The sequence below is a fragment of the Rhincodon typus genome, chromosome 16 (assembly GCF_021869965.1).
Source record: "Rhincodon typus isolate 14 chromosome 16, sRhiTyp1.1, whole genome shotgun sequence".
Classification (NCBI taxonomy): Eukaryota; Metazoa; Chordata; class Chondrichthyes; order Orectolobiformes; family Rhincodontidae; genus Rhincodon; species Rhincodon typus.
The window spans coordinates 10,418,345-10,442,076 of NC_063347.1; the positions used below are offsets into that span (position 1 = coordinate 10,418,345).

Below are 23,732 nucleotides of genomic sequence, written 5' to 3' on the forward strand. Positions count from 1 at the left end.
GAGCTGGACTGGTTTTGGGATGCGGTAGGGGGAGGGGAGATTTTGAAACTTGTGAAATCCACATTGATACCATTGGGCTGCAGGGTTCCCAAGCGCTTCCCCACCTTGTTGTCTCGGATTGTCCAGCATCTGCAGTTCCTACTATCTCTGATTCAATAAAAACCTAGAATCAGGTTTAAAATTTATGCCATTTGATCAGATGGCAAATATGGTTAGATGGATCCAGATCTGCAATCTATGAGGTAGATTTTAAAAAGCAACGGCAACTTGAACCTTGACAGGCTTGGATCACTTTCTGTAGAGAAGACTGATGATTGAGGGGTATAAGATTATAAGGGGCATGGACAGAATGAATAGAGAGCAGCTGTTCCCCTTGGTTGAGGGGTCAATCACGAGAGGGCATTGTTTTAGGGTAAGCAGCAGGAGATTCAGAGGGGAATTGGAATGCACTGCCTGGGAAGGTAATGGAGGCTGGAAACCTTACTACCTTTAAAAAAAATTTGGACGAGCACTTCAAATATAACATTCAAGGAAATGGGGCAAATGCAGGAAATTGGGATTAGCGCACTTTTTAGTGGTAGTTATGTCAGTATGGGCCAAAGGGCCTTTTCTGTACTGTATGAATTTATGAAGCAACTCATAACCACAGTAGTTTTAAAGATCCCAAAATCATATGTTAAATCAGTTGGATTGAACCCCATTAGAATTCCCCAGCTCTTTGTAACAGCTTTATTAACAAATTTAGTCCCAAATGTTATGATTACAAATTTCAGACTCAACCAATCACTAACAAAAAGGTCCAAATATTGAGAAAGGTCACAGAACTTCAGCATTGGCACTTGTTTATTTTAGGGATAGGGATTACACAGTTTCCAATCTTAACCACTTCATTCTAGGGAGCTAAGGAATATGTGAAATACAATCAATGCTTGGGTCACCCAAGCTTTCCTTATTCACTTTCTGCGAAGAGCTTAAAATGTCGTTAGTTAACACCTGAGACCTAATTTTTATCTCTCAATTCAGGAACAACAGTTAGAAGTTAATAGATTAAAAAATTAACCAAGACTTTGTACAGATAAAGGCAACAGCTAATGAAACGGTAGGCCAAACTAACCCTAAGGTTTTAGGTTTAATTTTTCTGGGAGGTTTTTACATTATTTTTGGTCTGACTGATATAGGGCTGGGGAGGCAATGAAGAAAAATAAAACTAAATTAAAAAAACAGAATTCCCATTTGTTATTCAGTCACTCTTGCAGAAATGAGTACATAAACAAGTAAGAAAGTAGGAACAAGGAGGAAGTCATTTGGCCCTGTGAACCTGCTCCACCATTCAAAATGTTCGTGGCTGATCATCCAACTCAGTACCTTGTTCCCACTTCCTCTCCCTACCGTTTAATCCCTTTACCCTAAGAACTATGCCCAAGTCTTTCTTGTAAGAAATCATAGCAAGAATTGAACAACTGCAGCAAGATACACTCCTTGCTTGAACCCTCTCGAGATAATATTTGAATTCAAATAATAATTTTTTTTTGCTTCCAAACTGGATAACCTCATTTACCCACATAATACTTCATCTGCCATGCATTTGCCTACTCACCCAACTCACATTGCAGCATCTCTGCACCCTGCTCATAGTTCACTGTCCCATCCTGCTTTTTTCCACTACCAATATCAGGCTAACTGGTCTATAATTTAGTCTACTTTATTTTTTAAGTAGTGAGGTTATATTAACTACCCTCCAATCTATGCAAATTTTGAACAATGACAACCAATGCAACCACTATTTCTAGGACGACTTAATTGAGTATTATGGGATTATTGGACCCTGGAAATTCATTGGCCTTGAATCCCATCAATTTCTCCAACACCATTTCCCTACTAATAGTGACTTCTGTCAGTTCCTCTGTCTCACTCGGCCCTATGTTCCCCAACATTTTTCAGAAGTTGTTTGTGTCCTCCTTTGTGAAGGCAGAACTAAAGTTTGTATTTAATTGGCTGTCATCTCTTTGTTCCCTTTTATAATTTACCATCTCTGACAATAGGAAACTTGCATTTGTTTTCACCAATCTTCTCCACATACCTATAGAAGCTTTCACCATCATTTTTTGTTCCCCACAAACTTTCTCTCATACTCTATTTGCCGTCTCTTAAATCAATCACTTTGTCTTCCTTAGCAGAAATCTAAAAACTACTCCCAATCCCCAGGTCTGCTGCTTTTTATTGGCCAATTTGTAGTCCTCTTCCTTGGATCTAATGCTATAAAAGGAAATGAACAATTGTTTCAGTGTATCCACAAGCCATTGCCTAACCACCAATATCCTGCTAAGCAACGTTCTCCAATTTTTCATTGCCAGATTGCACCTCATACTATCGTAGTTTCCTTTTAGATTCAGGACCCAATTCTCAGAATCAAATACGTCACTCTCCATCTTAATGTGGTCTTGCACAGCGAGATTGCCAAATATTTTTCTCATTATACAATACCCAGTCTGCAACGGCTTGTTCTTAGTTTTCCTCAACATCCCATACACTTTCCAGGAAATCCTCCTTGATGATTTTGTTACTGATTTGATTTGCTCAATTTATATGCAGATTAAATTTGCTCACAATTCAGCTGTATGTTTATTGCTAGTGCCTCTAATTTCCTCTTTCCCCGTGTGACGGTACTATAGCTTTAAGAGGTGTATTTTGTCCTTTTTTTTAAATCAAGAAAGGATGAGACAGAGATGTTGAGTGGTCTGTTAAAAGCTAGTACGGTAAACAGCTTGTGAGGCCTTGATCTTTGTTTAAGAAAGAACAATAGAAGCAGCTTGAAAGGGTGGGGTCAAGCTCCCACCGAACCAGGATTTTTAGCTTTCTGCAGTTGTTGGTGTCTTTAAGCTGGCTATGGAAGCTCTTATTCCCCTCTCTGTTGCAGCTAAAAGCTGGGGTCTCTTCCTGCTGCTCGAATTGCATACGAGACAATCTATTTCAGAGACAATCTGAATTTCCCTTTACCAAGTGTGTTTATGGGATATTACTATATTGGAACAGTTAATTAGTTTAGTTAATATATATTATTTTGTTAAGCATTTCAATAGAGTTAGTTAAGCCAATTCTTTATTTTTGTCTGTATTTTTAAACTACAGTTAAAATGAAGTGTTTTGCTTAAAGTCGAGTAGTTTGACCAATCGAATTGCATCAAGAACGCAATGCCTTATACTTACCTTTAAAATAGGAAAAAGTTAGCCTAGACCCTATCACCTTCATATATTTTTTGAGGGAATTTGGATAGGTCTGTAGCATCCAACAGTACCACTACAGTTTGGGAGTCAATATACAGTCCCCAAAACAATTTTCTCCTCATGGTTGTTTCTAAGCTCTACCTTCACCATTCCCCTTCACTGGAGCTACAGGAACATCAGTTATCCATAGGATGAGCCTAATTGCAAATAATTGGTGATGCACTTGTATGACTTACTGGCAAGTCACCCGTGATGCCTGTCAGAGGTGCAGAGCTTCCAAATAGTTTCATCTGGTAGACCCAGATTCTCGTGAAGAATGATCAATTAGACAAAATGCTGGTGAGCTCCCAGTGCCCTTGAATCAAACACCTTTACAAGAAATTGGGGAAAATTGTAAAGAAAGTCACCCAGAATAAAACAGGCAAAGAACTCAAAACAGCTGTGCAGAGAGTTGCACATTTTCAGGTGAATGGCTTTTCATCCAATGAGCCACCTGAAGAAATTAGAAAAAGTAAAATTGAGTCTTTTATACCTCTTCTACAAAAACAAAGTATTTTTGCATTTGTACCATTCTCATTAAAAAAAATTGTAAGGTTCATATAATTTTGCAAGGAGAAGGCACACTGCTGATTTTAAAAACTAAAACATTTTATGATCAAGCAAGTTCAAATTAACTCAAACAGAATGAATGATAAAAATCCCTTCTTGATACAGTGTCCTTATTTTGCTCTCCAAAGATTCTTAGCTCCTTCTCCCACTGGACCCAATCTGTTTTTTAAGATTATTGTGTCATTGCTTGTTATTGAACACAATGTACTACAGCTCACCGATTCAGCCAGACTTACTAAACGGCTGGCATTCAGTACAGCAAACCTCAGAAACAAATGATTAAGCCACTGAAGGAGCTAGTAACAATCTTTTTTAATGTTGGAGATGGTTAGAATTTTGCAAGTCCAGAAATTTGGCATTTTAGTAAATTGTATACGTGACCTTCAATGATCTTCAGCAAAAGAATAAGTACAAACAGTCAAGTTTTGTTTCTGCAACTCCTTTTATACAATTAAAAACAACCTAGTACAGTCCCTCCCAAAACAAAATTAAGGATAAATATACATATATACACACATACAGCAGTTTTTCCAATGTACAGCAGTCAGGAAACCTTTACATTTCCAACATAAATAGAGTTAATCAACTTTGGGGGCACAAGTTTACAAAGGCTATCCAATTTAAGGATTACTGTGATTTACAAAATCTACTGTTTATGTACAAAATATTTATATTAGAAAAATGCATAAATTACTTCAGTACAATTATTCCAGGGTCTCTTGGAATTTGAGACTAACTTTTGGCAAACAGCTGTCAAAATCCAAAGTTGCTTTTTTTTAAACTGCAATATAGCAATGGTGTATCAACGCTGCAGTTGAAAGGGGATCAGTAAACAAATAAATTACCCTTGCATTCATGGAAAACGTTTGCACAAAAACTGAAAAATATGGCTGCTTGTCTGAAATCCAAAAGTAAATCTACTTTTTTTATTTCAACCATTTTTGTGAGCAACCTTTACTGAACCATTTGCTAAGAATTACCAGTGGGGTAAAGAAAACGTCCAAAAAAACAACTTATGCAACATGGTAGCATCATAATCACACTATGTGCAAGTACTGAGTGACTAATCTGGTTGCTGCTGCAAAAAAAATTGACAAGCAGAGATCAAGCACTTCCTTTCAGAGTAGAGAGGTAGAGAAATAAATAAGAACCAGTCTCCCTGGACTGCACACACACTAGCATCCTGTTAATGGAGGCTTTATTAGAAGTCCCAAAACACCTTTCTCCTTGGACATGTTATGATGAAGAGCTAAAAGGTACTTTAAAAGGGAAAGAAAATGAAACAATGCGGCTGTGTAGTGGTTGTGTGGGGCTTTCCTGTATTAAACAATATAAAATACCTAATACTGTGATAATGAGCCGTGGAATCCAAGACAAACCAAGTCTGCTTGCTCCGCTGAAGGTATCATATAATTGACCTCTTGGCTGGGGCATTGGGGTAGGGGATTGTACTAGGAAATCATACGATACTTTGAAGAAAATCTAAGCGAGAGAAATTCATTACAAGTAAAATCAGGATAAAGCATGGTTGTGATATTCTCTCACATTATCCTTCAACTTTCATTTATACGAGGACTAACACTCAACAACTTCAAATCAGGCAAAGTACCAGGTGCTAAAGGCCATCTGTTTCAGGGAGGGAAAAACATGAAAGAAGTTAGTTTTAAAAAAGGGATAGAGAAGAAAAATGAATAGCTTCATGTAACTATTTAATAAAAAAAACTCTTCCATCATAATCTATTGCTACAACATAAAATGGCAAGGTGGTAGTTTTTCTATCATAAACAGTCAGTTCTGAGAGGCCAGTGATACAGAATCCATGTCCTTTGATACAGACAAACGTTAGCAATGTCTGACGCAACACTGATCTAAAATCATAACATCAGGGGCATGTTGGATGGAGAATTGGCTTAATGTGCGAGAAACAGCAGACTCTAGGTTGTAATTTCTGTAGTGGGGCCAACATACAGCTCTACCCATAGTAACTGCTCACCTACATTATATATTTTTAAATGATAGCCAGGGCAGTAGAAGTTTTCTATTCTCTGAGCTGAATGATCAGATTAATAAAAGTTCCAACTGAACTCAACATAATTTTCAAAGGGGTCTTTTGTGGGTGTGGGGGTGGGGTTGTGTGCAGGGGGTGTAAGGGAAGGAAAAATCATCCCATGAATGAACATTACATCTGGATGAACACTTGTAAATTGGATTAAAATATGTAGTCTCTTTCATTCCACCACATTTTGAATTCTGATCACTCCTGGTATGTAACAATAAAAGTTACATTATATTTCACCTGTCACTAATAAATCTTCAGAAGGATTATTGTGCTATTATGTCTCCAATTATCTTTTGAAATCAAACACAACACTTACATTTTACTGAAAGCTGGCTTTACCTAAGCACAACTATTCAAGGATACCAATGGCATTTAGTTCAAGGAAAAGTTATTTGTCAATGCACTGGTGTGCACTTCATCATACAACTAAAAGGGCTGTGTTCCTCAGGAAAGCTCAGTCTAGACAGTATAGAGAAGAGAATCCTCAGCTTTAGGTTTGGGATAGAGGGAATAAGTCAAATTTGAACAACTAACTTTTTGTCAAGGCTGTCTCATTACATACTCTCTCTATTCACATACCAACCAGCTTTGCATAATCTGTCAGAGTAATCACTGCCACCTGTTACTGAATAAGGAATAAATAGCAAATGATCTATTTTCATGACTGCTGTACTATCTTGTAAACTTAGAATCAAGCCCTGTCACATTGTATCACTGGACCTAACTGAAAAGAATGTAGTACAATAGAAATGCAAGTACAATGTAAAACATCAAGGTTCATACTGAGCATCATAAAATTAGAAATCTTATTATGATACTTTGTTTGGTCCTAGAGATTTTACTAACTTTTTTTCAGCAATATGCAAACAAAAGATGCCTGTTTATATGTTAAACTTCAGTTCTTATTTTGGTACACTGTTGAAAAACAAAGGTAAATTGCTTGGTATACACTTCATTAGCTGCTCTCAACTTAGATGGCCTTTTATACGGACGGAAATATAAAATTTTCCTTCAAGAATTTTTGTTTTGAAAATACACAATGTAGCATGACAGCAAAGAAACAGTGGTACTAAAGACACAGTATTACATCATCAATTTGCAGATTGGACGGACTTAAATATCCATTCTGTGCAAGGTAATCATGCTTCTATACTGTAACACAACCGTATATCACCATTCCCAAAATAATTGTTTTGAGGGGCCTGGCAAAAAGAAAAAGTGGAGACAGCTTGCCAAAATGCAGTAAAACATAACTGTAACTTGTGATTTATTTGGAATTTAAATAAGACACAAAAATCAAGATTAAATGGAGATGAACAGTCTACCATTATGTATCTATTTCTGTTATGATAATATTCTTGATTTTAACCCCTTACTGATTTTTTGAGAGGGAAAGTTGACTTTAGTTGTGGGTTTCTAGTCCTGATTTTCCACTTAGAGTTGATTATTTCTGTGGTCTACTTTGTACTTTCAGTATTTCAGGTCTTCATTGAATTTAAGAAAGATTAATTCTGAAATGGCACACCTATCTCTCAGACATTATGTGCATAAAGTCTATTTCACCCTCAGAATGCTAAAGCTAGTAGTAAGTACATGATAATCCAGTCAGCAGATTGAAGAGTGTTACTTAAGCCTTGTGGAACAGGGTGAGCTGAACCAAGGCCTTATCCAAACCAACTCTTGAGTTTACTGTCAGAACGTATTTCACAAACCCAAGGTAATTCTTCATCTTCCTGTGGGAAAGCAATGAGACTGTCAATGGATATGAGTACTGGTTATGCTCATGCAGTGTCCACCGAACATGGTGGTTGGGAAAAACAAACCATGTCCTGATACGAGTCTTAGTAACATTCTCTAGCTAAGTTGTGGGTACCAGAGGGTCCAGTTCAGTTTACTAGTTTTCTGTAGTGAAAAACCATCAGCTGGCAAGTAAAGCCTGTCAGTGTGCTGGTTTACAGAGTTGGTGAAATAGGCCAATAGTGGGCTACATTATTTCTGTAAGATCCAGTGAAGCCCTCCTGTTTCTCTGAGCATCACTCTTTTTAAAAAAAAACCTTTTCAGAAAGGGCATTTCTTTAAAGACGCCTCTTAAAGTATATCCAAAAAGGACTTGCATGCTGTGTGAAGTCCACCAGGTACTCTTTGAAAGTTGAAACCAGGGCTTTACAACAGGCACGGGATCCTGATTTGAATGGATGAATCTCAGATGTTCTGGGCACTCACTTCACAGCATGCCTGAAAAGTTGATTCAGTCAGGCAAATTGGTACACAAGATACACTACAAACAAGCTGTCATTTGTTTTTCAGAAAAGAGACAGGCTACAACCAGTTGAAAGTTTCTCCTGAAAATTTTTTTTCCTGACAGCAAGATCAAGATTAGAAATATAATATGCAGGGGAAGTTACTGACATGAGTTCACCATTCTATCATCGAACATCATACAGGCACATCAGAACTGTGCAACCCAATAACTGTTATACTGGATATTTGTAATAATCTCCTCAGTTTTTCACCAACTGGATTATTTAACTTGAAATCAGCTGTACATTCCCCAACAGGTTACAGGCCATTAACTTTCCTCAGGACGTACAGTTGCCAGAGGTGCACCCAACATGAAGAATTAATATGTTCACAGGAAGACTGAGCAATTGCCTCAGATTTAAATATTTTACTTTATTTAGCTCCTTCAGGGACCGTTCCATCTCATCATTGATAATGCTGCAGTTGAACTGTATTGGCCATGTCTATACACAAATAATCTTGGGTTCTGCCAATATTTGCATGTATACAGAGGACAAAACAAAAACAACAGCGTTTCGGATATCAAACTCAAACTGGTCTGTTTTAATTCCCACCAATACCTCTTTTGGATCTACAAAACTATCCCATTGCACTTTGGGATCAACGTGAAAGCAGTTTGATGGACTTTATAGACTAGCATGTAGATAAGCTGAAGGATCTGTGTTCCCTGATGTTACCCAATTCAAATTAGTTTGCCCTCGATAAATTACTGCAGAACATCATGTCATTGTCTACTAAAACCTTGTTAGTTCTTTGATGATCCACTGCTAGGCTCATAAAATGATACCCATCACTACTTGATTTCACCCTTTTCGAACAGAATCATACTGATTCATTTTCTTCTTCAGATAAGATCCATTTTGCAGCACTATTCAGAATCCTGGGGAGTTGTGTTAGCCCAAAGCATTAAAATAATGAACATTTTTATTTCTGGTACCTTTCAACTGACATGTGCCAACATATACTTCCACAGATACTCAGCAAAGCCAAAGAATTATAGAAAATAAAAAACAAAACAACGGCACTGAGTCACAATGGCACATTTCAAGTCATCAGGTGCAACACAATATTTTGAAGAGTTTAGCACCCAACGGAAGTTTGAACATTCCAGAGTCGCAATAACTTTACTCCACACAGCAAGCCACCTCATGTTGCAGAGGCAGGTTTCACACATCATTCACTCCCTGTGACTTTTAATTGATTCGCCACTGGCATTGTCCCTGTAGAAACAATTAAAAACATTTTAGGAGTCAAAATTGGAATTGAAACGTTGCTCTTCTCAGTCAACCACCTGCTAATCTTCATGTCATCAACAAACTTGCCTAAAACTCCCCACCCACATTATATACAAATAATATGGAAAATAATCACAAACAATAATGGTCCCAGCACTGATGTCTGTATGCCACTGGTATGCCATTGGACACCAGCCTTTCGTCACACAAACAGCCATCTACCACCACCCTTTGACCTCTACTACTGCAAATCAATCTGCAAACCATGTTCAAAAAGCTGAATACATTTGCAAGGTAATAGGGGCAATATAATTGGGCTTTACTTTTTGCTCCTCATTCAATTCGGTAAAGTTTGAGTCAGGTTCACATGTATGTTTTTGTTTGGCAAACTACAATAGTGCTCCAGTGGAAATCAATTATTAAAAGCACTCAGTCATAAGAACATCTCTTTGATAAAGTTCCTAAGTGCATTAGCACCTTTAGACTAGCTGATTTACTTTAACTGCATACCTGAATAGACATTCTGAACGAACATATTGGGCTTTTTAACAAAATTAGCTTTCAGATCAAGGTAAAAATTGGACAATAAAAGTTATTTTGAAAAATTTCGATCTAGTCAGCGTTTCACAATGTGTGATATATTGTATTTTCAAAAATCTCTTTAAAAGTAAACGTACCAACTGGTAAAGTTTGAAGAGCTGTCTGGAGTGCCTCCATTCTGACCTCCGCTACCTGTAAAATAAGCTGAAAGTCAAACTGCTTGTTCCACGACACACAGAGAATTGCAACTTGCATTTTTAGGCAGCTGGAATGCACAGTGCAGTCCCAGGGATCTCCGACAATTTTCTTCTTCTCAGTAAGAAATATTCCTCCAAAAGAAAAGTCAATCACAAGAACGGGGTGTCACCTGTAAGGCTAGTTTCAGAGTCAGTTTAAAGTTGCTATCAGTCTGGAGCTGCACATAAGCCATCCAAGTAAGGATGGTCGATTTCCTTTCCTAAAGTACATTACTCGGTTTAACCAACATCCCTCTAAGCTGCTCAGCCAGTTTGGAGGTTCTGCAGACACCATCGGCATGCTGACACATTAACTTCCAGTTTAGGACGTTGATGGAGCTCACGGACCAGAGGTCCACGCATCAAAAAAAAAAAAAAATAGTTTTGACAACAGTCTGTTACATCTGCAGTCACGTTACAGGGAATTGCTTAATGATAAGCCAGACCAACAGCAAAGGACGAATGAAAAGGAAGCAAAGCCTGTACTCTGGATCCCAGTATCTTTTTGGACGGCTTGCCCGAAATGCCCAAACATCTTTGGTCCAGAATCAACCCATTGATTCACATGGAAACCATGGGTCACGACCAATATTCCCTTGTTTTTTTTCCATTGCGCAGACTGGGATCTGCGTGCAGCAGAAACTTACAAAACTGGAAGCACATGCATTAGCATGCCAATCAAAGCACGCAGAGCCTCAGGGCAACTGCAGCCACACAGCTCTGAGAGAACATTGGTCTCAACCCTGGGTAAATGTCAAATTCGCATTAGGGACAGCCAATGACTGCTTATAGGAGACAGAAATAAAACATGTTGTGTTATGTAAAAGAAATGCAGTTATCATAATTAGAATTTTGCACATTCTGAACAAAGAGTGCAAATCCATTTGAATTATTTCACATACAATAAAACCAGCAGTCAGTAACAAGATCCTGCAATAATCCTTATTTCTTATATTGTTAAAGATTCATGGTGTTGTACAGCATAAAGTAAACTCACTAACACATCTACTCAGATTTGTTCGTGTGCACACAGATTTCGACGGCAGCAAAGCATATGGAATCTTGGGTTTCAGAAACAGAGGTAGCGAGCACAAAAGGCCAGATATTATGCTGAACTTTAAAAAAAGCACTCAATAGGTCACAACTGGAGTACTCCACCCAATTCCATTCACCAGAGGCTGCACAGGAGATTCACCAAAATTATTCCAGAGATAAGGGAAGTTAAGTTTGAGAAGTTTTTTTGGAACACAAAGGATGTTAGGGAGAGGGTGATCTGCTGGAGTCATATGAGATGGTGACAAGTTTAAATGGGGCAGATAAAGAAAAGGTATTCCCATTAGATGGTGTTACAAGGCAAAAGAGAATTAAGATTCTGTACAAGAGATACAGGGAGATGCAAGGAAAAACAACTCAAAAACAAAAACAGTGACTAGTAATATCCTGGAATTTGCTGTTCATAAGGATGGTGGAAGCAGAGGTAATAGTGATTTTAAAAAGGAAATTGATGGGCATTCGAGGGCAATAACCTATAGGGTATAAAAGGGAAGGGGACTTACTGGATTACACTGGAGGGGTCTGGCATAGGCTCAAATGGCCTCTTCTGTGCCATAATGACATTGTAAACAAGAATGTCAAAATGGAATAAAACTATTCCTCAACAAGATTTAGCTCCATATTTATATTATTAGCTCCACAGCTCCCAAGGATCTAAACTTGACCATCTTCCTCACCCCCTATCAGTGCTCAGTGACATCACCTAGAGACATGGAGTCAGCTTCCAAATGTTTGTTTGCAGTATCCACCTACCTCTCTTCCACCTATCTTGATCTTGACATCATCTGGGCTGTCAGATTGCTCATTTGCATTCAGTCTTGAAGAATCCACAGTTTTACACTGGATGAACATTAATTCCATTCCTCTTACCAGCTTGAACGCTTATCCTAATTTTTCCCCACTTTTATTGGCCATGCTTTCAACTGACTAGAAGTTTGATTCTCTTACTCTCAAATACAGACCATTGACTAAGTTTGTCATCACTTTTTCTAATAGCTTCTTCTTTAGCTTGGCTCCCATTTTCTGATCAAAACTTCTGAAGTGCAAATGGACACTTTGTATCTTTAAGGCACAATATAAATGCAAACCACTGAAATGTATATTGGCAAGAGCACATTTGAGAAATAACACCTATCAAAGTTCAGGTGAACTTTTAATGATGTTTTCTACTTAAAAACAATAATATACACAACTGCTTCAGACAATAACAAACTCTGCCTCATTCATCAGAGAAACACTCATGAGACGAATCATTAGTTTATGCTTTAAATTGATAATGGCTGCTTTAGGCAACTTTCTGCTCAAGTAATACTATAGGATATTTCACAGTGCAGCTTGAACCAACAGAACAGGATGAGGAGACACCACCTGCAGTGTTCTGGAGCATCAACCTTAGTCATGTGCTCAAACACTTCACTGTGTTATGGACCAGGCCAGACCCCCTCTAAATATTTTAAGAAGGTAGCCTAGACCCTAACTTCTGCTTTCTTTAAAGGCAGACATGAAGTGGGTGTTCCAGTTGTGATACAAATGGTAAAACATTCGGCTGTACGCAAAACAAAAAATTTATTTAAACACTACAGTTGAAACACGAACAAAAGAAAGCAGAACTTACAGTAACTTAACTATTGGAAAACTTAACCAACCCAATACAGCAACTTAACTAATTAACTGTTCCAATATAGTAACATTCCACAAACACACCCCTTGGTAAAAAGATAAATTCAAACACAGATTCTACAGTCAGGAGGGAACAACATCCAGAGAGAGAGAGAGAGAGAGAGAGAGATTTCAGAGAAAGTCAGAGGAATTAAGCTTGCAACATTTCTGGTACTCAAAACATCTTGTGACTGCAATAGCTAAAAAAAAAACAACTAATAAACACCCTGAGATGGGAGAACTGGCCACTCCACTTCCATTGTTAAGCTGTTACTCGTTAATCTCTTTGGCATCTCTGCCTTTACAACCTCTCTTCAAAAAAAAACCAAGGACAAAATAACCCTTTTAAGGTTGTTGCCTTGTTCGCCGAGCTGGCTGATCATTGTACAGACATTTCGTCACCATGCTAGGTCACATCATCAGTGCGGCCCCCGATGAAACTATGTTGTTCCACTCGCTTGGTATTTATATGATCCAGTCTGTTAAGTTGGGTTGTGTCATTTCCGGCTCTGTTCTGCATACGTTTGTATATGGGTCTAATTGCACGTTTGTTGATTGCATTACGGGTTGACAACCCGGCCTCTAGGAATTCCTGTGCGTGTCTGTGGTTGGATTGAGCTAGGATAGTCACGTTGTCCCAGTTAAACTGATGGCCTTCTTGTCCGGAGTGCACTGAGATGAAGGAAAATTCATCATGTCATTTTGCTGCTAGCTGGTGTTCATGTATCCAGATGGCTAGTTTCCTTCCAGTCTGGCCGATGTAATGTTTGTTGCAGTAATCGCAAGGTATTTTGCAAAATACGTTGGTCCTGCATGTCATGGGTATGGGGTCTTTGTGAAGGTTTGTCATAGTGTGGCTGTCGGTTTGTGTGCTACCTTGATTTCTGATGGTCGCAGGAGTCTGGTTGTCAGTTCTGATATGTTCTTGATATAGGGTAGTGTGGCCAGTGTATTGGGGCATACAGTGTCTTCTTGGCATTGTCTATCGAGTGGCCATTTGAATAGTGTCCTAACACAGCTTTGTTTGTGGACATTGGGATGATTGCTGTGGAAATTGAGGATTTGGTCAGTGTGGGTTAGAACTCCCTGTTGGTCATTCGTTCTACCCTGACATCTAGAAACGGAAGTTGATTATTATCTTCCTCTTCTCACGTAAATTTGATCCCGGTGAAAATGTTGTTGATGAGATGGTGTGTCTTTTCTAACTTGGTACATTTAATGACGACAAACGTGTCGTCCACGTATCGGATCCACAGCTTTGGCTGTATGAGGGGGAGGCTGGTGTGTTCCAGTCTTTGCAATAACTGCCTCTGCAATAAGTCCTGTGATGGGTGACCACATTGGTATGCCATTGATTTGTTTGTATATTTGGCCGTTAAGATGAAGTGTAAGGTGAGACACAGGTCCAGTAGTCTAAGTATGTTGTCCTTGCTGATGGAGCTGTTTGGAGTCAGCATTTCTGCTGCATCCAGTAATGTTGGAAGTGTTTCTTTGGCTAGTGGTATATCAATGGATGTGAATAGTGTTGTGACGTCAAAGGATACCATAATCTCATCATCGTTGATTTTAATGTTCTAGTGTTGTTAAGGAATTCCTGGGTTGAGTGGAAGGAGTGTGGTGATCCGTCAACCAAGTGTTTCCATCTCTGTTGTAGGTCCTTGGCTAGTTTGTGCATAGGTGTGCCTGGTAAGGGAGACAATGGGTCTGAGGGGGATGTCTAGTTTGTGTATTTTGGATAGTCTGTAGAAGCGGGGGGTGTTCGAGTCTTCTGGTCACATTTTCATGTACTCTGTCTTGGTCAATTGTCCTGCGTGTTTTAGTCTCCTCAGCATGTGGGTGATACTGTTTGCCAACTGTGGTGTTGGGTCTATCTCCGCCTGTTGGAGAGTGTGTGTATCTGCAAGCAGTGCCTGTGCCTTCTCAACGTAGTCCAGTTTATTCACAATGATGGTCATGCGCCCTTTGTTCGCTGGTAGGATTTTGATATTCCTATCTTTCTCGAGTCCTTTTCTCTCCGATGTGTTGAGGGTGTCCCATTCATTCCTCCAGTTCAGTGTAGGGATTATAGTTTGTCGGATGGCTTGTTGTGTTTCAATCTGTGAGTCCATTACCTTTTAGTGTAGCTTCGAAGTCTGTTCGCGTTTCTGTGGTTATAGTTTAGTCCGCGTATTAAGACAACTTTCTTGGTTTCAGTAAGTGGTCTGCTGGATAGATTTCTTATCCATGAGTCTGGTTTGTTGTTGTCCTTGTTTTTGTGGTGGATCAGTTTGGTCAGTTTCTCCTGTAGCGTGTGTTTCTTCTTTGTTTTGGTCCTGTGTTGTTTCGTGATGGCATGTTCCAGGATTGTAGTCCATTGCTGGTAGGTAGTGTTTTGGTACGATTTAGTACAACATCACTTCATCAGAGGCCACACTAATGATGTTATCCAGCATGGTGACGAAATGTCTGTATGATAACCAGCCAGCTCGGTGAGCAAGCCAACGATTTCATCCATAACCCGAGCTACAAATCTTTGCAACAGCCATAAATCTTTTTATAGTGATAGCATTGTCACAGTTGTGATAGGCTCAAAGTTACTACATTCTACACAGGATCCTTAATAGTTTGTAGACATTTTTGATTTAGTTAACAATAACTTGAAAAAAAAATACTGCACAACCATTCAGTCCCCATGTCACAAATAATTCTATGAACAATATAAATTCAAAGAAATCCTGATAAGAAAATTGAAAATTTAACTTACATGATACTTCCCAAGCGTTTGGCAATGAATTTCAGTCAGCAGTTTGTTTAAGTAAGGCAGGCAGTCTAACATTGATACCCAAAATATTGCAGACAAGAAAAGAAAGAATGTACAAACCTGCCTCTCAAAGTCCTCCAGATAGTAGGAACTGCAGATGCTGGAGAATCTGAGATAACAAGGTGTAGAGCTGGATGAATACAGCAGGCCAAGCAGCATCAGAGGAGCAGGAAGGCTGACCTTTTGGGCCTAGACCCTTCTTCAGAAAAGGGGGAGGGGAAGGGGGTTCTGAAATAAATAGGGAGAGAGGGGGAGGCGGATAGAAAATGGATAGAGGAGAAGATAAGTGAAGAGGAAACAGACAGGTCAAAGAGGTGGGGATGGAGCCAGTAAAGGTGAGTGTAGGTGAGGAGTTAGGGAGGAGATAGGTCAGTCCAGGGAGGACGGACAGGTCAAGCGGGCGGGATGAGGTTAGGAGAGAGGAGATGGGGGTGGGGCTTGAGGTGGGAGGAAGGACAGGTTAGGGAGGCGGGGACGAGCTGGGCTGGTTTTGGGATGCGGTAGGGGGAGGGGAGATTTTGAAGCTTGTGAAATCCACATTGATACCATTGGGCTGCAGGGTTCCCAAGCGGAATATGAGGTGCTGTTCCTGCAACCTTCGGGTGGCATCGTTGTGGCAATGCAGGAGGCCCAGGATGGACATGTCGTCTGAGGAATGGGAGGGGGAGTTGAAATGGTTCGTGACTGGGAGGTGCAGTTGTTTAGTGCAAACTGAGCATAGGTGTTCTGCAAAGCGGTCCCCAAGCCTCCGCTTGGTTTCCCCGATGTAGAGGAGGCCACAACAGGAACAGCGGGTGCAGTATACCACATTAGCAGATGTGCAGGTGAACATCTGCTTGATGTGGAAAGTCTTCTAGGGGCCTGGGATGGGGGTGAGCGGGGAGGTGTAGGGGTAGGTGTAGCACTTCCTGCGGTTGCAGGGAAAAGTGCCAGGTGTGGTGGGGCTGGAGGAAAGTGTGGAGCAGACAAGGGAGTCACAGAGAGAGTGGTCCCTCCGGAAAGCAGATAAGGGTGGGGAGGGAAAAATGTCTTTGGTGGTGGGGTCGGATAGCAGATGGCGGAAGTGTCGGAGGATGATGCGTTGGATCCGGAGGTTGGTGGGTGGTACGCGAGGACAAGGGGGATTCTGTTTTGGTTTTTATTGCGGGGAGGGGGTGTGAGGGATGAGTTGCGGGAAATGTGGGAGACATGGTCAAGGGCATTCTTGACCACTGAGGGGGTAGTTGCGGTCCTTGAAAAACGAGGACATCTGAGATGTACGGGAATGGAATGCCTCATCCTGGGAGCAAATGCGGCGGAGGCGAAGGAATTGGGAATAGGGGATGGCATTTTTGCAGGAAGGTGCGTGGGAGGAGGTGTATTCTAGGTAGCTGTGGGAGTTGGTGGGCTTGAAATGGATATTGGTTTCTAGGTGGTTGCCAGAGATGGAAACAGAGAGGTCCAGGAAGGAGATGGAGGTATCAGAGATGGTCCAGGTGAACTTAAGGTTTGGGTGCAAGGTGTTGGTGAAGCGGATGAACTGTTCGAGCTCCTTATGGGAGCACGAGGCGGCGCCGATACAGTCATCAATGTAATGGAGGAAGAGACGGGCTTTAGGGCCAGTGTAGCTACAGAAGAGGGATTGTTCCATGTAACTTACAAAAAGGCAGGCATAGCTTGGGCCCATGCGGGTACCCTGGCCACCCCCTTTGTCTGTAGGAAGTGGGAGGAATTGAAAGAGAAGTTGTTGAGGGTGAGGATGAGTGCGGCTAAGCGGATGAGGGTGTCAGTGGAGGGGGACTGGTCGGACCTGCGGGACAGGAAGAAGCGGAGGGCCTTTAGGCCACCTGTATGGGGAATGCAGGTGTATAGGGACTGGACGTCCATGGTAAAGATGAGGTGTTGGGGACGGGGGAATTGGAAGTTCTGGAGGAGGTGGAGATGTTCCAAAGCTCTTCACAGATAATTAATTACTTTGTGAAGTATAGTCATTATGAGGCACTTTGGATCACGAGTAGGGAGACCAGCCCCTGAAGTCTGTTCTGCCATTCCATAAACCATGATCAATCTGTACCTGAAGCAGTATTTACCTTGCTTTTGATCCATATCCTTAAACACCCTTACAAAAGGAAAATCCAATACATCTCAGTCACAAAAGCAACAACTGGTTTAGCAGCCCCAGACTTTCCTTTGCTGAGATGAGGGAGATGAGGGAGGTGAGGAAATAAACGTGTTTTGGATTTCTATTAAAGACTTTCTGGAAAAGTGTTTCCTAATTTGAATCTTAAATTACATAAGGTCATAGCCTCTATTTTGATTTACCCAACCACAGGAAATATTTGCTTCAGCCATTTCTGTTCAATTATGCTTTTGTATAAAAGGCAGAGGCAACCACAAAAACTTCACAGCATTACCAACGAGAGTTGTATTAAGTACAGGGAATCCCCAATTTACGAATGTCCAACTTATAAACGTAATCCCATACAGGGATGTAATTTTAAATATCCAAAATCCAAACATTTCTTGTACTTATGAAGGGCTGTATTATACTGTCCTGGATTGTGTTCCAACTTGCATTCAAATAGTCTTGCAAATAGACTCAGAAACAGAACCCGTTTGCAATCCAGGGACTGCCTGTATTATAATGCATCTATTTTCCCAATACAATATTCATCACTGTTCATCCATGTAAACCTACAGCAAATGGACGGCATATGTTCAAGGAGGCAACTCAACCACCACCTCAAGGGCAGCTGCAGACAGGTCGTAAATGCTGGCCTAACCAACGATTCCTACATCCCATGAATGAAAAATTTTTTAAAATGTCAGACACAGAATCATGTCATTTCACCACAGAGGGAGGCTAATCAGCCCATCATGTCTGTGCAGGTTTTCTGATTCATCAAGTGTCACTCCTCCCAACCTCGCCCCATAGCACCTCAAACTGAACCTGCCTCCAGCACAAACAGGCAATACATTCCAAATCTCACCCACTTGTTGCACTTCATCATACTGCCATTGCTTATGTTGCCAATTACCTTAAAAGCGCACCCTCTTGTTCCCAATCTTTCTACCAAGGGAAACAGTTTTTCCCTTACCTACAGTCTCCACACTCCTCATGATGTATTAAAATAATTTCTTTAGGATCTACTCAACCTTTCCACACGATACGGAGTTTGAATTTGTTTCATGTTTCAACCATAGAGTCAGAGCTGTACAGCATGTAAACAGACCCTTCGGGCCAACTCATCCACGCTGACCAGATATCCTACACAAATCTCATTTGCCAGCATTTGGCCCATATCCCTCTAAACCCTTCCTATTCATATACACATCCAGATGACTTTTTAAATGTTGTAATCGTACCAGGGTCCACCACTTCCTCTGGTTGCTCATTCCATATACACACCACCCTCTGCGTGAAAATGTTGCTCATTAGGTCCCTTTTATATCTTTCCCCCTCACCTTAAACCTATGCCCTCTAGTTTTGGACTCCCCCATCTTGGGGAAAGACCTTGACAATTCATCCTATCCATGCCCCTCATGATTTTATAAAACTCTATAAGATCATCCCTCAGCCTCCCACGCTCCAGGGTAAATAGCCCCAGCCTATTCAGCCTCTCTCTATAGCTCAAACCCTCCAACCCTGGCAACATCCTCGTAAATCTTTTCTGAACCCTTTCAAGTTTTACAACATCCTTCCTATAGCAAGGAGACCAGAATTGCTCACAATACTTCAAAAGTGGCCGGACCAATGTCCTGTACAGCAGCAATATGACCTCCCAACTCCGATACTCAATGCTTTAACCAATAAAGGTAAGCATACCAAACACCTTCTTCACTATCCTATCTACCTGCGATTCCACTTTCAAGTAACTATGAACCTACACTCCAAGGTCTCTGTTCAGAAACACTCCCCAGGACCTTAGTGTTAAGGGTATCCAAAATACAGCACCTATCACTCCTCGGCCCATTGGCCCAAATGATCAAGATCCCATTGTACTCTAAGATAACCTTCTTTGCTGTTCACTACCCCTCTAATTTTAGTGTCATCTGCAAACTTACTAACCATTCCTCCTATGTTCACATCCAAAAAAATGACAAAAAGCAGTGGACCCAGCACTGATCCTTGTGGCACACCGCTGGACACAGGCTTCCAGTCTGAAAAGCAACCCTCTAGCACCTCTCTCAGTCTTCTGCCTTTGAGCCAGTTCTGTATCCACATAGTAAGTTCACCCTGTATTCCATGTGATCTAACCTTGCTAACATGTCTACCATGAGGAACCTTGTCGAACGCCTTATTGAAGTCCATTAAGATCACATCCACCGCTCTGCCCTCATCAATCCTCTTTGTTACTTCTTCAAAAAAACTCAATAAAGTTAGTGAGACACAATTTCTCAAAGTCATGTTGACTATCCCTAATCTGTCCTTGCCTTTACAAGTACACAAATTCTCCCCCTCAGGATTCCCAGCAACAACTTGCCTACCACTGACATCAGGTCAATGCACATAAAGTAGCTAAAAAAGTAACTTATCTTGCCTCTTTTTGATATCAAAAGGTAATAAGTCCAATGAGGCCAAAGCCAATCTCAACTAGCACAATATTGGGGCGTACCATGCTTGGCACAGTCTGCCATTGTTTCAGGGGCAAACAAGAGGGTATTCATTCAGCCAAGGTTTCACTGGTGACCTTCAATTACAACAGAAAACACAATAACTTGCATTAAAAGTAATGCCTTTAAGACAGCAAAATGTCCCACAGCATTTCTCAGGAGTGACTGTTACACCAATTTTGAAATTAAGCTACGAAAGGAGTTTTCTAACAAATAACTAAGGGCCTTGTCAAAGGAATGTTTTAAACAAGCATCTTAAAGGAGAGACAGAGGTCGAGACCTCTTGGAGTGCAGGTTCATAGTTCCTTGAAAGTGGAGTTGCAGGTAGACAGGATAGTGAAGAAGGCGTTTGGTATGTTTGCCTTTATTGGTTAGTGCATTGAGCAAAGGAGTTGGAAGGTCACGTTGCGGCTGTACAGAACACTGGCTAGGCCGCTTTTGGAATACCGCATGCAATTCTGGTCTCCCTGTTATAGGAAGGCTGTTGTGAAACTAGAAAGGGTTCAGAAAAGATTTACAAGGAAGTTGCCAGTGTGGAGGGTTTCAGCTATAGGGAGAGACTGAATAAGCTGGGGCTATTTTCCCTGGAGCATCAGAGGCTGAGGGGTGACCTTATAGAGGTTTATAAAATCATGAGGGGCACGGATAGGATGAATAGCCAACGTCTTTGCTCTGAGGTGGGGGTGAAGACCAAAACTAGAGGGCATAGGTTGAAGGTGAGAGAGGAAAGATTTAAAAGGGACCTAAGGGGCAACTTTTTCACGCAGAGGGTGATGTGTGTATGGAATGAACTGCCAGCGGAAGTGGTGGAGACTGGTGCAATTACAACATTTAAAAGGCATCTGGATGGGTACATGAATAGGAAGGTTTTAGAGGGATATGGGCCAAATGTTGGCAAATGGGACTAGATTTATATAGAGGATATCTGGTCAGCGTGGACGAGTTGGCCCGAAGGGTCTGTTTACATGCTGTACAGGTCTATGACTAGTTCTGCGTTATTAATATTGCCATGAGCAAAACGGCAAGATATAGAAAAATGTGAAGTGATCCACTGTTATAGGTAAGATGGTGAAGGAGCACATTACTTTAAATTTAGAGAGACTATAGAATGTACTGCAGCACAGAGTGATCCAAATATCTTTGTACATGAAACACAAAATGCTAGTATGTAGATACAGCAAGTATTTTATTTTATTCATTCATGGGATGAGGACATCACTGGCTAGGCCAGTATTTATTACCCACTCCTAACTGGCCAGAGGACAGTTAAGCGTCAACCACATTGCTGTGGGTCATGGGTCACATGTAGGCCAGACCCTTCTGATCAAGATCCCGTTGTAATCTGTGGTAACCCTCTTCACTGTCCACTACACACTGACTTTTTCTTTTAAAAAAGCCTTCAATCACATAGCAAGTTCCACCGTTGGTGAAAACAGCAAGATGAAGACAAAAATTCACAATAGCCTCTACACGGGCAACATGGGGAATCAGTGAAGGAAAACACAGAGTTAATGTTTCGGATCTGGTGACCCTTCCTCAGGGTCACCAGACCCGAAACGTTAACTCGTTTTCCTTCACAGATGCTGCCAGACCAGCTGAGCTTTTCCAGCAGCTTTGTTTTTGTTCCCGATTTACAGCATCCACAGTTCTTTCGGTTTTTATGGTGAATCAGTGGTTAGCACTGCTGTCTCACAGCACTAAGGACCTGGATTTAATTCCAGCTTTGGGTGACTGTCTGTGTGGAGCTTGTATATTCTCCCCGTGTCTGCCGGTGCTCCAGTTTCCTCCCACTATCCAAAGATGCGCAGGCTAGATGAATTAGCTATGATAATAAGAGAAATAAGTTAGGGGGCTGGGTTTGGGTGGGATACTCTTCAGAGGGTCAGTGCAGACTTGATAGGCTGAATGGCCTGTTTCCATACTGCTATGATTCTATGTGAGCAGCAACACAGAACCTTAAGCAATCTGTGTTATTTACGTTTCTGGTCATCTGTCCTTCCACATGAACAACTTCTGGACTACAGTGCTAGCTGTGGCTCAGTTGGTAGCACTCAACTCCAAACTATAAAATGCTGGGTCAAAGTCCCAATTCAGGGGTTCAGCACATTAAGAAACCAAGGCTGACACTCTATTGCAGTACTGAGGAGGCAGGCAATTGCCAGAAATGACATGTTTCAGATAATCCTAAGTCCCATCTGCTTGTTCAGGCAAATATAAAAGATTCTTTGCGCTATTTCAAAGAAGTGCAAATGAGTTATCCTTGGTAATAAAAGTAAACCATTGCTCATGCTGATGATTTGAACTAAAAACAGAAAAGTGCCACAGAAACTCAGGTCTAGTAGCATCTGTGGAGGGAGAAACAGAGCTAATGTTTCTAATCCAATGTCTTCAGAACTCAAGTGATCCCTGGTGTCCTGGATAATATATATCCCTCAATCAACATCATACAAAATAACTATCTAGGTCGTTAGCCACAATTATCATTTATAAAAACGTTGGCGAGACATAGATGTTAGAGTGAGATGTCTCGATCAAGTACAGCAGAAGCTTTAATTAGCAGCAGCGGTAACTTGATATCAAGAACATAGGCAAGGCGTGTAAAATTCGAGTGAATCCCCTCCCAACAACAGCCAGCACCGCCACCGTCCTCCACCCTCCCAACAACAGCCAGCCACCACCATCCTAAACACACACACACACCTTGCCTGTAGTACATGTCATTGACTGTAGCCCCATAAAACTTCCAGGCCATGTGGATTGCCACCAAGCTGCCAAGCAGCCAGCCCAGTAGGATTTTGAAGATGGTAACCCTCATGTCGTTGCTGCTCCAGTCCTGGGCGAACTCGCTGCAGAAGGAGAGGAGACGCTCCAACAGGAACGAGAAAAGCCCGAGATCCCAAGACGGCGCCTCCATCGCCGCTCCGGGAGCTGCATCACTCGGGAGTGGAACCTTCCCTCGCCCCTACCTCTCCGCCTGTCACTGACTGGGACGCCACCGTTACAGGAAGCACCGAGGGAGACCGGGACAAGGGGGATGATCGGGAAGGGGGTGGGGGTGGAAACCAACCGACACCGCCTCTCCCAGCAACCGCACTTTCGACACCTCCGCCCCTCCCCTACAAAACCTAACTTTCACAACAAGCTCACCACCTCTAACGTATCTTATTTAATCTTTGGCGGGAGCATTAAAATTCCTGCCTTAACACGCATCCATCTCCTTTCAAATCTCGAATCGAACGGTCATCGCCAGCAGCGAATCTGTCAATCTTAATAGAAGGCAAGCGGCTCTAAATACAGTATCCGAGAGCAGACAAACTACAGTTACCTGGCAACGGGAACGCGTTTCGTTTTATTTGTCATATTGGAATGCAAGTCAGCAAGCCAACAAAAAAAAATCATGTGATAACACGGTGTAGAGCTGGA

General features: G+C 41.3%; 1 protein-coding gene across 1 annotated transcript; it reads right to left on the minus strand.

Annotated features, from left to right (window-relative positions):
* Positions 1–4,256: 4,256 nt before the first annotated feature.
* Positions 4,257–23,497, minus strand: tcta (T cell leukemia translocation altered). Its single transcript, XM_020510841.2, has 3 exons — positions 23,010–23,497; positions 10,106–10,160; positions 4,257–9,413 (listed from the first exon to the last, which is right to left on the minus strand). The coding sequence occupies exons 1-3, from the start codon at positions 23,221–23,223 to the stop codon at positions 9,371–9,373; spliced, it is 312 nt and encodes a 103-aa protein (XP_020366430.1). The 5' UTR covers positions 23,224–23,497; the 3' UTR covers positions 4,257–9,370.
* Positions 23,498–23,732: the final 235 nt, after the last annotated feature.